General features: G+C 45.5%; 1 protein-coding gene across 3 annotated transcripts in view; it reads left to right on the plus strand.

The window, feature by feature from the left end:
- The first annotated feature begins 3,634 nt into the window (after window positions 1–3,634).
- The window catches only part of EVA1C (eva-1 homolog C), a 96,945-nt gene continuing 85,580 nt past the window's right edge, over window positions 3,635–14,999 (plus strand). The window contains exons 1-2 of one of the 3 annotated variants that reach the window (XM_030202141.1): window positions 3,635–3,932; window positions 4,111–4,357. In XM_030202141.1, coding sequence (XP_030058001.1) covers window positions 4,240–4,357 — 118 coding nt within the window. In that variant the 5' untranslated portion in view covers window positions 3,635–3,932; window positions 4,111–4,239. Of the gene's footprint in view, window positions 3,933–4,071; window positions 4,358–14,999 lie in introns of those variants that run through there. The other 2 variants (XM_030202139.1, XM_030202140.1) reach the window with 2 other exon arrangements.

Consider the following 14,999-nt stretch of genomic DNA (forward strand, 5'->3'; position numbering starts at 1 on the left):
CAATCATCTTAGAAGTCTGGAATGTTAATTAACTGTGAAAATGCAGGAAGAGTTCTGCCTTATCTGCAGTAGTTGGAGGGGGCAAGAAAGGGGATCATTATATGTTCTTTCTTATTCACCAGAAATATAGCACCTGTGATGGTAAAAATAACAGTATTCTTGGCTACTTAAGGTTGCAGTGAATCAGTATAGTCAGACTGCGAACTGAGAGGCAGATGCACTAAAGCTTAATGAGCCTTTAATAACCCTCCAACGAGGAAAATTTGATCCGTTGCATGCATCAAAGGGCTTTTACCGAGGAAGCCAGCAGCTAACGAAAACGGAATGGAGATGAGCAATTAGTGTGAAAACCCCATTGAAACGAGATGCACTAACCTTTTCCGATTGCCTTTACGCAGGAAAAAGGCAGGAAATCTAACGAGAGGTCTGGACCTCTCGTTAGGACAGCTCTGTGCCAGGAAAAATAGTAAAGTGAAAAAAACAAACAAACTGTGAGCCAATCCCAGCGCATTAGCAGAGCTAATAGCGCTGTGATTGGTCAAAAGGAAACTGAAAGGCACAATCCCCAGAACTTCATGCCACTCTTTGCCGTTCTAAATTAAAATAACGAAGAATGCACCAAAAAAAAAAGTCACACACTTGCCCCCTTCCCACCCGAGGTTGCCGTTCCCCCCTGCCCCACTTCCCCCTGCATTCTAAATTAAAAAGCAAACGTAACTTTAGCAGCCCCGGCCCCCCTCCCTTCCTCACTACTCTGTCTCCCCTCAGCTCCGCCTCCCGACATCCTCCGCCCTGTGCCCCGCCCCCTCTTGGGGGTCGTCGCCGCCATTCCCCCCCTCCACTGGGCCCCCCTCCCTTTTACCGGGCCCGTGCAGCGCCTCTCTCCTCTGTCCGAAGGCACTGCACGGGCAAGAAGAAAAGCTGATGCCTGTCTTCGCACAGCTTCGGTCGCGCGTCTCTCTCCTCCTGTGCCCGCCCCTGTCTGACGTCAGTAACCTACGTAGGTAACCGACGTCAGACAGGGGCGGGCCCAGGAGGAGAGAGACACGCGACAGAAGCTGGGCGAAGGCAGGCATCAGTTTTCTTCTTGCCCGTGCAGCGCCTTCGGACAGAGGAGAGAGGCGCTGCACGGGCCCAGTAAGAGGGAGGGGGGCCCGGTGGAGGAGGGGAATGGCGGCGACGACCCCAAGAGGGGGCGGGGCACAGGGCGGAGGATGTCGGGAGGCGGAGCTGAGGGGAGACAGAGTAGTGAGGAAGGGAGGGGGGCCGGGGCTGCTAAAGGTACGTTTGCTTTTTAATTTAGAATGCAGGGGGAAGTGGGGCAGGGGGGAACGGCGACCTCGGGTGGGGGGGGGGCAAGGACGGCCATACAGGACGCTCCTGACGAGCGCCTTTGCCCCCTCCGACCCTTTTTTTATTTTTGTTTTGATTTTGGAGCCATGTGCTTGTGTTTTGACTGTTTGTGGCATGCGCAGAGCAGCTAACATAACGCTTGGCTGCTCTGCGCATGATTTGGGGGCCGATTAACGATGTGTATTGTGATTCTTTGATACATTGTACGTTTCAATACCGATCTCAGCATGTGTGACTTTTTTTTTTGGTGCATTCTTCGTTATTTTAAAATCGTTAGGGACTTTAACGATTTAGATTTTTTTACGTTTGGTTGCTGCATCTGCCTCTGAGTTTTTCTTGTTCGGTGGTCTCCCTGCATGTAGGCTTTATTTACAATAAAGATCTTTATATGATTAAACCCAGAGTTCTGAGAGCTTCTTTGGTAACAGGAAATTTTTCCCTAACACCCATGACTAAATTTAATCATGTGGACAGGTGCTCAGCGTATTCTATAAACTGCGTGAAAATGTAGGCGTACTTTACAGAATACGCCTAGGCTGCGTATGCCTTGTAGCGCTATAGAAATGATAAATAGTAGTAGTAGTAGTAGTGTATTTTGTTGAGGTGCTTATTTTTTGTTTTAGGTGTGATATATAGAATCTAGTCCAAACCCAAAATACATAGTGGATATCCCATAAATTTGAAAGTGTTTTAAAGACAGGATGTAGTAAATGCTTCCAGAAGATAATGTAATTTTCCTGATAGTGGATGTGGTCAGGAATTGGTTGGACTTTATGTATGGGTACTTTAACCAAAAGATGGTACACAACAAGGTAAGTAAAACTACAATATTTAGAATTAAAATCAAAATAAAACTGTAGGAGTCCCCTAAAGAATAAAATAATAATACAAAAAAAATCACTGAGCACTATGATGTGCTTATATTTAAGATGCTATTTTTTTTTACACAATTAATGCTTGCCTTGGTAGACAAAAGTGCTTATTTTCAAAGCACATAGACTTACAAAGTTACATGGAGGTGTATTTTCAAAGCACTTAGGGCTCCTTTACCAATTTGCAGTAAAAGGGGCCCTGCGGTAGCGTTGGCGCTTGGATTTACCACACGCTGAGGCTCCTTATACTGCAGCGGTTAAAAAGCAAAAAAAAAAAAGGAAATGGCTGTGCGGTAAGTAAACAATTGCCACGCGGCCAGGCGGAGCCCTTACCAACACCTATTTAGGTGACAGTGGAGCTAATTTTCAAAGCGCTTAGACTTATAAAGTTCCATAGCAACCTAGGGAACTTAGTAAGTTTAAGTGCTTTGAAAATACGCCTCAGTAAGGACTCCTGCACTAACCCGGTCATAAAAAAAATATATCCAGTCGTGCCGGAAATGGCGCATACTGGAGGTGGCACTATTGCCGGAACCCGTGTTAGGCCGGCAGTAGTGCTGGATTATTGTGCGACAAAGTGGTGATAGCTTTTCTGCTGGTTTGTAAGTCTAAATGCTTTGAAAATGAGTCCCACAGTAACCTAATGCACTTTGTAAGTCTATGTGTTTTGAAAATGAGCCTCTAATATTACTTTATCTGCTGTGGTATTTCTATTTGCCTTCCCCTGTCTGCCACCAGCAAGCCACTTTTCAGCTGTGTTTAACAAGGGACTTTGTGGATGATGATGATAGTAATAATGAACATTCAAACCTAAGGATTGGCGATGGCTATCACAAACCACAACAGGCCAAAAAAGGACTGATGAAAAGATGTTTATTTGTGAAGCACCAACAATAAAAGCAAGGACTTCACGAATAAACATCTTTCCTTCAGTCGTCTTTGACTTCTTGTGATTTGTAATAGCCATCGCCCGTTCCTACGCTTGGATGATGCGGCGTAGCCACAGGTGGCCCTGGGTGGGCCAGGGCCCACCCACTTAGGGCTCAGGCCCACCCAACAGTAGCACATGTTTAGCGGTAGCTGGTGGGGATCCCAAGCTCTGCCAGCTGAAGACTTCCCCCTGATGGCAATGAAAACACTACTCTCCACAATACTGGCAAGTGTGCATTCTCAGTTTTCAGTCACGCCTGCTTTAGACTGCCAAGGTGGAAAGAAGCCATTTCTTGCCAGCTGAGATATTGTGTGGGTGTGGGTGTGGGGGGGGGAGGGGAACACTTGGGGCCCACCCACTTCTTGACTAGGCCCACCCAAAATCTGTTTTCTAGCTACGCCCTGATGGTTCTTAATTTCGTAGGGATCTTTCTGATAATAATAATGAATAATCACTGGATGATACTACTAGTACTACTACTAACGATAATAATAATCATGTGATAGCTACGTCTTTTAACAGCGCTTAATGACAACAGGGATACGGTTATAACCAGGACCCTTCTTAACAGTGATCCGATAGAACAGTTGCTGTTGCCGGGAAAAGAAAAATGACTGGTGCAGCCGTCTTTTGCTTTTCACGTTTTTCACAAGTTCTTTAGTGGACAGGTCTTCCTTTCTAATTTTCAGTGACTGAGTGAATGCCTCGAGCATCGTAAGCCCGGAGCTGTGTAAGAAAAACGTGTCATCCGGAGGAAACTGGAATCCAAGGAGGAGGTGAGGAAGTTAAGAGGCAGGGGGGTCACTCACTCCGCCTTGCACTTAGTTAACGCGCTGGCGGTGACGCTGCCTTGTTTTCCTGTGCACACAGTATTTGCGGGGGCGGGGAGAAAGGGGGCGTTGCCTCTGTCAGCCACGTGCAGGAACTTCTGACGTTCCGTGCTTGCATCCGCAGGGGTAGACGAGCCGGCACGGTGTGACAGTGGGCGGCGGAAGAATCCCCGCGGAATGCGGTAGCGTGGGAGAGCGGCTGGGAGACCGAATCACAATGCGCCTCCTCGTGAGGCTGTAGTCCCGCTGCACCATGTCTGAGGCGGAGCAGCGCTGCGACAGGCGACAGCTGGAACCCGCACTTCTCAATCTCATGTCCTGCCTCGTCCTCCTCTGTACCAAAGACAGCTCGGCTCTCGCTGACTTTTCGGGTAAGTCAGCGCTGGACACTTGTTACTTTAATCCCTTTTCATAGCTGAACGGATGGGAAATGATTAACCGTGAAAGAGAAAAGTATGCTGACACAGAAGTTACTTTCAGTACTGACCGTAATATAGTGCTGGTACCATTGGTCTTTAAAAAAAAAAAAAAAAACACATTTCTAGTGTTACTTTAGTAGAGGAGTGTGGTAGCCGTGTTAGTCCACTCTTAAGGTTATCAATAGAAATCAAACAAAATAAAACATGGAAAAGAAAATAAGATGATACCTTTTTTATTGGACATAACTTAATACATTTCTTGATTAGCTTTCGAAGGTTGCCCTTCTTCCTCAGATCGGAAATAAGCAAATGTGCTAGCTGACAGTGTATATAAGTGAAAACATTCAAGCATTACTATGACAGTAAAATAGATACCATTGGAGATTCTACATGGAATGTTGCTACTATTGGAGATTCTACATGGAATGTTGCTATTCCACTAGCAACATTCCATGTAGAAGGCTGCGCGGCCACATTGGTGATCTGCAAGGGCCGACTTCTACATGGAATGTTGCTAGTGGAATAGCAACATTCCATGTAGAATCTATAGAAATCAAACAAAATAAAACATGGAAAAGAAAATAAGATGATACCTTTTTTATTGGACATAACTTAATACATTTCTTGGTTAGCTTTCGAAGGTTGCCCTTCTTCCTCAGATCGGAAATAAGCAAATGTGCTAGCTGACAGTGTATATAAGTGAAAACATTCAAGCATTACTATGACAGTCTGGTGGAGGACATCAAGCCGTCTTTATAGTGATGATCCAGATGGGAAAGTTTTACTGCAAATTATGAACTTTAGTGCAATGCATTATCAAAATCGGCGTTTTCACATTACAAAAGAAATAAAAACTTTCAGAAGTTTTAAAGCAGTATAAGTGCGTCTAAAAGCAATATGTGCAAGGCAATATATTGTAACAAACTGAGTTTTAGGGACTATTGATGACCAATGCTTAACTCTTCCTTCTTTTGTATGCAGAGTTCATATAACAGGTGTAATGTCCGACATGCAGTGCTCTTATGTAAATCAACAATGTACTGTTACAACTAACAGCTAAAATGCTTCTATAGCTACAGGATATCATGTAAGAGGTTAGAAGGGCATGTTCCAAGGGTAGAGGAGACATTTGATGATCCCTTTGAAAACTGCCCCTTTATCGAGGCAGCAAGTCACTCAGCAGTGGAGTTAAGTGTCTCCAAGGGCCCCTTTGAAAATGAATCAGGGCTGAGCAGGAAAATGTAATAATTCAAATATTGCACAAAACTGGGAAGGAGGAAGGCGGCTAATATGGGGGCCGATGCACAAAGCTCGTGGTAGAGTCTTCACTCCACTGCAAAATTAGTGCCATAAAAATGCTGGTGGCATGCTCTAATCAACAAGCATGCAAATTACAGCAGTATGCATTACAATCACAGCAGTAATCTGCATGCTCATTGGTAAATATCAACTTTCTTGTCAGTGCCTGAGCAGTGATTGGCTCAGTCACTGACAGGAATCGTTGACGTAAAAATTGTATATGTACACACAAGCGTGGTCTGTTGTGGTTTGTGATAGCCATCGCCCTTCACCTGTATCCTAGCAAGCACCCACCAACCCAAAACATATTCCCGGTGTCTAGTGGAGGCCACCCTGCCCCATATAACCAACACTCTTCCTAATATTAAAAAAAAAATGCCCTGATGGTATAGTGCCCCCCCAGTTCCCCTCCCTCCAACGACCCATAAAAATTCCCTGGTAGTATAATATTTCCCTCCCCATCCCCAAATAATCCCTAGAAATCTAATGAGACCCCCCCCCCCATGACTCCAAGTGTAGCCCCCTGATTCCGTATTTTGAAAGAGGCAGAAACAGTTCCCACTCGCTACTGCATCGGTGCCATCATCCTCAAAATAGTGTCTCCCTGATGCACTGGGCGGGGCCTTCCTACCATACATTGAACCTGAACTCTGCTTGGGATAATGTGGGATACAAATGTCAAAATAAATAAATAAAAATATAAGGGAATTTATCCTTTATATGGCAGACAGGCTCCACAAGGTGCATCCCAGGATGCACTACACGGGCCAGGCCACCATGTTTTGAAGATGGTGGATCTGAAGGCAGGAACGAGTGGGCATTGTGCCTGTGTCATTTGAGGCTTGGGGTAGTGGGATATGGGGGGGGGGGGTACCACTAGAATATGAGGGATTTGGGGGGGGGACTGAGGAGGGGAGGAGACTGCTAGATTACCAGGGAATGTGTGTGTGTGGGCCACTAGATCACCAGAGCATCTTATTTACTATTAGGGGAAAAGGAAGTTGGGTTAAGAGTTTGGGGGGGGGGCATTAGACCACCTGGGAAACTTTTTTTTTTTTTTTTTTTTATTATCTGGGAGAGGGCTGGGTTGGAAAGCAATCGTGAGTGGGGCCCACCAAACTACCAGGTAATTTTAAAGCTGGGGATGGGGGAGGTGATTTTTTGGGTGGGGTCAGGGAGAGGGAAAGAGGCTGCTAGGGGCTTTTGCAGGAAGTAGTCTGGGGTAGGATGGTCAGGTTGGAGGGAGAAAAAGGGGGTGTCTAGACGCCTTCTCCTCTGCCCTGGATCTGGCAAAAAGATTCCTGTTCACAATACACATAAGAAACGTTTGTTTGTTTTTTTTTGCGCACAGCCGCAAAATACCTAATGACTGCATTAACATGCATCTTTTATTTTTTTTGTTGTTTTTAAAATGTTTAATTTATAAAGTTTAACACTACTTTCCAAGCAGTTCCACTTGTACAGAAAAGTGTTACAAAGGAAATCAAAAGTACATTTTTCCACAAAGAAAATTTAAACAACCACTCAAGTCCACAATATCAGGATCCAAGAACTAACTACAGGAAAAAAGAAAATATGAAAGGCAATTGCATACCCCAGGTACATGGGCTAGATACTGATTAAATGAAGAGCTCATCTTAATCTCCTGTAGATCTTTTAGTTGCTAGAAAGGCTGACAGGTGTGAAGGTTCGAAGAAAACATATTTAACAGTTTTATATCTAATAATCAGTGGCGTTCCTAGGGGGGGGGCGGTGGTTGCGGTCCGCCCCGGGTGCACACCGCTGAGGGGGTGCCGCGCGCGCCTGTCCTCGTTGTTCCATGCTTCTTCTCTGCCCTGGAACAGGTTACTTCCTGTTCCGGGGCAGAGAAGAAGCATGGAACAACGGAGGACAGGCGCGCGCGGCACCCCCCCAGCGGCGTGCACCCGGCAGGGGGGGGGTTTCCTTCACGGGGGTGTCCATTCACCGGGGGGGGGGGGAGGTCCGCGCTGCATCGGGGGAGGGTGCTGCACCCGGGGGGCGGGGCGCATCGACGATCCGCCCCAGGTGCCAGCCCCCCCCAGGAACGCCACTGCTAATAATACATTTACATGGGATACCTTAAGAAAAAGGTTCCACCTATTTGAAGAACTCCAGGTTTTAATAACAGAAACTGTTTACGTCTACGTTGAGTGTCTCTCGATACATCTGGGAAAATTTGAATCTTAAAGCCTAGAAACAATTTTTCTCTGTTAAAAAAAACATTTTCAATAACCATTGTTTGTCAGGAGATAATGCCACTGAAGCCACCAATGTGGCTGGGGTGGCTACTTTTGAATCCGAGATATTCAGTATAGCTGAAACATCTAAGTAAGCTTGTTGCTGTTCCTTTACTTTCCTTGGTAGATAATAAACTTTCTTACTCATCTATATGATACAACTTTGCCTTACCCTTCACTACCAATTATAATGTTCTAGTACGTATTGAGGGGCATAATTGAACGCGAACGCCCAGTACGTGAAGGGGCGGGACAGACCATATTTTCGTAAGAAGTGGGTGCCCAACTTTTTTTTCGATAATACGGTTTGTATCGGATGTGTGCGGATTTGAGCTGGGCGGTTTTGTTTTTCAGCGATAATGGAAACCAAAGGCGCCCAGCTCAAAAATGAACAAATCCAAGGCATTGGGTCGTGGGAGGGGCCGGGATTCGTAGTGCACTGGTCCCCCTCACATGCCAGGACACCAACCGGGCACCCTAGGGGGCACTTGTAACATCCTGTATAATAAAACTCACCCTCAACGTTCTGAGGACACTGACGTCAGTGTCACTTCCTTCGGGCACTTCCTTCGGGTTCAAAGGGTTCGTGGTGGTGAAGCCACCAAAATCACTATCTCTGGGCCCCGCCCTCGCGTCAGACGTGATGACGTTGAGGGCGGAGCAATGGCATTACAGAGCGAGGGCGGAGCAATGGCGTCAGTGGCTTCACGACTCAGGAGATGAAGGTGGCGTGCGTTGACGAGGTGCAGAGCAATGGCGGTCAGTGGCTTCATAACGCCGAAGGGGTGGGTAGGGAGGGGGGGTTCGGGAGGAAAACCTTGCTAGCGCCCGTTTCATTTGCTCTAGAAACGGGCATGTTGTACTAGTTTTAAAATAAAAAATAAAATACCTCCCAGTGCTGAGCCCCTCAAATCCCCCCCCCAAAACCCACTGCCCACAAATCTACACTATTACCATAGCCCTTATGGCTGAAGGGGGGCACCTAGATGTGGGTACAGTGGGTTTTGGGGGCGGTTTGGAGGGCTCCCATTTACCACCACAAGTGGAACAGGTAGGGGAGGATGGGTCTGGGTCCACCTGGGTGAAGTCCACTGCACCCACTAACAACTGCTCCAGGGACCTGCATACTGCAGTGATGGAGCTGGGTATGACATTTGAGGCTGGCATACAGGCTGGCAAAAAACGTTTTTAAAGTTCTTTTTTTTGGTGGGAGGGGGTTAGTGACCACTGGGGGAGTCAGGGGGGGTCATCCCCAATTCCCTCCGGTGGTCATGTGGGCAGTTGGGGCACTTTTTGGGGGCTTGTTCGTGAGAAAAAAGGGTCCAGAAAAAGTGACCCAACTTCTTGCTAAAAACACTTTTATTTTTTCCATTATCGGCCGAGGGCGCCCATCTCTGCTCAGCCGATAAACACGCCCCAGTGCCATCTTCACCACGTCTCCGACACGCCCCCGTCAACTTTGTTCGTTCCTGCGACAGATTGCAATTGAAGGCGCCCAAAATCGGCTTTCGATTATACCGATTTGGGCGCCCACCGGAGAAAGGCACCCATCTGCCAATTTGGGTCGAAATATGGGCGCCCATCACTTGCGAAAATAAGGCTGATTGTGTTATTGCAAGTAGTATACCATGCCATACTTTGTATTGTTGTTCGAATATTTTTACTGCTCTAATTGCCTCCTGCTCATGTTTGATCTATTCTTACTGTAAACCGCCTTGAGTGAATTCCTTCAAAAAGGCGGTAAATACATAATAAATACTATCACTCCCAACATAGTGGGAATGGGAGAACACTTCAGAGCTGCAATAATCAAACCTTGCAAAAAGCAAACCTACTCCAGACCTATATAGAAAATGTGTCATAGTAATAGAAATAGAAACTGAAATGCAAGATATCAGAGATGCACATTTCCCAAAGCTGACATACTACAATTAATACATTCAGAAAAGAATAATAAATTTTTTCTTATCTTTATCTGAGCATTGCCTTAGTCCCAGTATCTTTTTTTCCTGATTTTCTCTGGGGTTTTTTCTTAGCTCTCTTTCCAGAGTCTCCAGTCCTTTTGACATTTCTCTGTGTCTACCAACCATCTTCCTTCTGTGTCCCTATCTATCCTGTCCAGCATCTCCCCTCTGTGTCCCTGTCTTTTCCCACGTGCTGAACATTGCTCTCTCCGTGTCTGTCTTTCCCCAATATTCAGCACTTCCCCTCTGCAGACATTTCAGGTCACACGCATTCAGGCCCCTTCTCCAGCTCACATGCTTAAAGGACCCAAACTCATGCATTGTCTCTCTCCAGGGCTGGCGGAAGCCGTGATTCCCTTCTCTTCTTTCCTTTCTGTTTTCTCAGCAGTGTTAGCAATAGCAGGCTGCTTCAGCCAATCCCTGGGGCCTTCCTTCAGCCGCGTCCTGCCCTCAGGGAAGCAGGAAGTTGCTCCAGAAAGGGCTGGATATGGGTGAACGAAAGCCCCCAGGATTGGTTGAATCAGACTGCTATTGCTGACACTGCTGGCAACCGTGGAAAGGAAAGATAGGTATCTAATTGCCAGAGGCCAAAGAGGGAGATGCTAGATTATTGGGGGGGGGCAATGAGGGAGAGAGGTGGTGCATTATGGGGGGCAATGAGGGAGAGAGGTGCTGCATTATGGGGGGGCAAGGAGGGAGAGAGGTGCTGCATTGGGAGTGCAAGCAGGAAGAGAGGTTCTGCATGGGGGGTGGCAAAGAGGGAGAGAAGTGCTCCATCAGGTGGAAAGGAGGGAAAGCTTCTGCGTGGGGGGCAAGGAGGGAGAGCGGTACTGAATTACAGGGCAAGGAGTGAGAGAGGTGCTGGACAGGAGGTCAGATAGGGAAGAGAGAGATCCAATGAGGGATGTGAGGTGCTGGACTTTGGGGAGGGGAGGGGAAAGGAAAGGAAAGGAAGGAGAGACCTATGAGGAAAGGAGGAAGAGGGAGAGGTGCTGGTCCTGAAAAGGGGAGACAGAACAGGAGCGAGGGAACAGAGAGGAACACTTGCTGGACCCCTGGGAGGGACAGAGGGAGAGGAAAGAGAGGGAGAGATGCTGGCTGGGAAAGGGAGACAGGAGGGAAGGACGAGAGAGAGAGAGAGAGAGATGCTGATGTGTGTGAGGGAGGGGGAATAGGGACAAAGAACAGTTATTGTTGGACAGGGTAAAAATAGAGAGACAGAGATGGGAGATGCTCAACATGGTGGGAAGAGAGGAATGATGCTGGGTGCATCGTGCACCTGGGGCGCCCCCCCCCCCCCCCCGCCCTTGGTACGCCGCTGAATATAGCCATCTGTCTGGAAATAGTCAAGCGCTGGCTGGTTAAGTTTAGCAGTCCTATCTTTGGCCACCATAAACTTAAGCAGTCAGTGTTTTGTTTGAGCAAGCCAACCTCCCCCCTCCCCCGGGTAGTCAATGCCGGTCGCCGGTAACAGCCCAGTATTGAATATCAGGGTCAGCGCTAATGGTGGCACTTATGCAGGCTGCCTCCCGCAGTCTGAATGTTTAATTTGTTTCCCGCTGAATACTCCCAGTTACTGTTTTGAGGGATAAAGAGCCATTGATAATAGCACGGCATGCAAATTAGGTACTGTGCACCTGCGGTACCTAATGTACTAGGAGGTTCTTGGTAGGAAGGCATAATGTTAGCCCAATCTCCAACACCAGTTAAGTAATTCCAACAACCTCATGCCACACTTTTCTTATCAAAGGCTAGCAGCCAATTTCTAAGTCTATTTTTATACTAAATGACGAGCAGAGAGGAAAGTACCTCACAGTTACATAGTTACATGATTAGAATGTTACATAGAAACACAGAATGAGCTGGGAGGTAGACTAAGAGGTCCTTCCAGTTGGCTCATTTCTTCTGCTTACTGCAAATGACTTCACTCAATCTCTAACTTTATCCTTGCTTCCCTACACTTAGGAAACCTTCTGTTTGCCCTATGCTTTCTGAAAGTCTTTCTTTTAAGGTTTAACTGTTTTTATTCAGGATTAAAAAACAAAAACAAATCAGCATGGAACAACTAAACAACAAGATAAAACAACACCGAGCGATTACATAACAATAAACATACTTAGCATAATAATAAGCAAAAACAGCATACAGCAAAGAGCTGGATAAGTTATGATCCCATTGGTTTTTTTTTAATGAGAAAACTCCCGCACCCTCCTCCCCACTCCCCTAGTTCACTTTAAAATTGTAACTATTTTATAAGCAGGATCACCCCTCTCACCCCAACCCTACTTGAAGCCCTTATCTTAAACATTCAGGAAGATGACCCAGCGTCTGGGCTCTTATAACCCCAGGCCATCTATAAAAGGAAAACGTTCAAATTCTTTCTTGAAAAAAAAAAAGTTCCTGTTTATTCAGTCATTCTTCAAATACAAACAGGAATGAATTTAAAGAGGAAATGCTGTTACATCAGGTCATGAACAAGAAAAAAATGTATGGGCAATAGGAAAATTAAACAACCATGGTAAAAGTTTCAAGTTCCCAAATGAAAAAGGCCCAAGAGAAAGGGTAATAATCACAGCAAGGAAAGAAATGAGAAGGAAAAACACCCTTTAATATAAATGACCTTATATAGTGTATTTATTTACTGTGAACTAGGCACGGGCCTAGGACCCATGAGCCTGATATTCAAAGCTACTTCAAGTAGAGCACAGGGCCATCCATTGATTTTTCAACAGCGTTTTCTGGATAATTAAGCTGAAAATCACTGCACTTCTTGGGGCAGTCCAGGGGCAGAGGCGGGATTTATCTGGAGACCGGCAATGTTCAGCACCAGACAATTTAGGACAGCAAAAACAAATCTCTTAAATGATGCAGATGAGTAGCTGGATGATTGCACTGAATATCACCATTATCTGGATATTGCCGGTGGTCACTGCCATGTTCGGATACTCGGAAACAATAGCCAGGTATCTCCTGGCACTGAATATTTACGTATATATTTAAATGACACAGCTGTTTAAAGGAATTGCTGAACGTAGAGTTTAAATATTGACAAACACACATTTAAGGGGGGCTTTTCAAATCTGATCAGGACTACTAGGGATGCCAACTGTCTAAATTATTTTCCAAGACTGTACACAATTTTGCAATAGTGTCTGGAAGCCAGAAGGATGGCTATTGTTCAGAGTTTGGACCTCTATTATAGCTTTCCAATGCAGCCTTCTATGAGCGAGTCCAAGGAGGTTTTATGACGGGGGACGTCATGACCTCAAAAAGTTGAAGCTGTCTCCCCCGCACAGCTGTCATATTGTGTGACCCCCCCCCCCCCCCACAAACATTTGCAGACGCTATTGAAAACAATAGCATACTTGTGAGGTTTATGACTGCCTATGTGTAGGGTTTTTTTTTGTTTGACAGCTTTTTATTTATTTATTTGAAAGCTTCCCATATGTAACCTGAGGTTATACCATTGTTTGTCTTTGGTGGAAACAAACTCATATACATAGAATTCTCTTTTGAAAATTTGGGATGAAGTGGAGAAGTCCACAGGGACAAATGTATGTCTGTGTGTACTAAGTGGAGGGATTTTACCCAGCTAAGCATTAAATGACCTAAGCAAATCCCTTTGCTTTTTGTCCACTCTTTCTATATCCTTCCAAAGATACTAAAGAAAGCAAAGTATTTTCTTTTGTTTTATTCATTTGTAAAACCCTTTTAATACTTAAAATGTCCTAAATTTATACCTCTCTCCTCCCTCTTTCCCCTTTCAATCTCCACCCCTCTTTCTTCTCTCCCCTTCCAGAATAGCATTTCCATCTCTCTTCTCTTCCCTTCCAGTCCAGCATCTCCACCCATCTCTCCGCTTCCAGTCTAGCATTTCCACCTGTTTTTTTTATGCCTCTGTTTAAATGATTTTTATTGAACAAATAAAGACATATGAAACAGGAAATACAGAGTTCAACGTGTTTAAAGTTTTGTTCCCATACTCCCCCCTCCCCCCACATCCTCGTACTGTGATAAAATCCATACATGGAATAGACAATAGAAGTAAAAAAAAACAACCCAAACCCTGCATTTATATATCATATACATCAGAACCAAATAGATATCATAAGTGATTGCCCTATGTGAGATACAAATGCAACAAATAAATAATAGAGTGACTATAATAGAGTGATTATTTCAAAGACACATACCACTCCAGAAGAACAATGCCTACATGTCAAGCGAGACAGTTGTCTTATACTCCCTCAATCCTTGAGTCTAAAGTTCAATAGCACACAATAACTAATCAACCATCCCACCCTGTTCCCACTGTGAGAAAAAAAAAACAAAAAACACACACACAGTTATAGTCAGTGCATTTTTTCTAGCAAAAAAGGTGCCGGTACTGAAATGCCAGGCCACCCTTCAGGGGTGGGGTTATCACTGAGGGACCCACCCCACAATAGCCAGGCCCCCTGTAACCAGTCACAGAATTTATGATAAGACAGAATTGATGTGTAGAGCCTGAGCTCTTTCATTGAATCTTGGGGACCATGGGTCAATTTTAGCAGACAATGGAAAAGGTGCTGGTACTCAGTACCCCCTCAAAAAAAGCCCTGGTTATAGTAGATAAACCAACAGGGAGGCCTCCCCCCCTCCCCCACCAGACCCAGAAGAGTTAAAACGAATTGAGAATGAGGCTTCAAACTCTATGGGATAAGAATTGTATATAAACCTCCCAAATAGGCATAACTAGCTTTTTGTGTTTAATAGTGGTCCTGGTACCAGCAATATCAACTCATGGAGGTGATGACACCAGGCCCAAAAGGAAGGTATATCCACAGCTGTTCAGACATTGAGATTGACTTTCTTCCCCCACTTTTTGGATCAGCAAATGGTGTCCTCGATTGGGAAATTGGAAAACCTCATATTTGTCCAAAAGAAATCAAGTCCTTCCAGAAATCATACTATAGCATGCCAGAAGAGTTTACCTTAGGGCATGTCCAGAAGGTGTGGGAAAAGGAGTTACTCTATTCCCTCTGCACATTTGAGGCAGGCTGGAGTGTCTAACTGAGTTATAAGCCTGTTTCT

This window comes from Microcaecilia unicolor, chromosome 4 (genome assembly GCF_901765095.1).
Source record: "Microcaecilia unicolor chromosome 4, aMicUni1.1, whole genome shotgun sequence".
In the NCBI taxonomy this organism is placed as follows: Eukaryota; Metazoa; Chordata; class Amphibia; order Gymnophiona; family Siphonopidae; genus Microcaecilia; species Microcaecilia unicolor.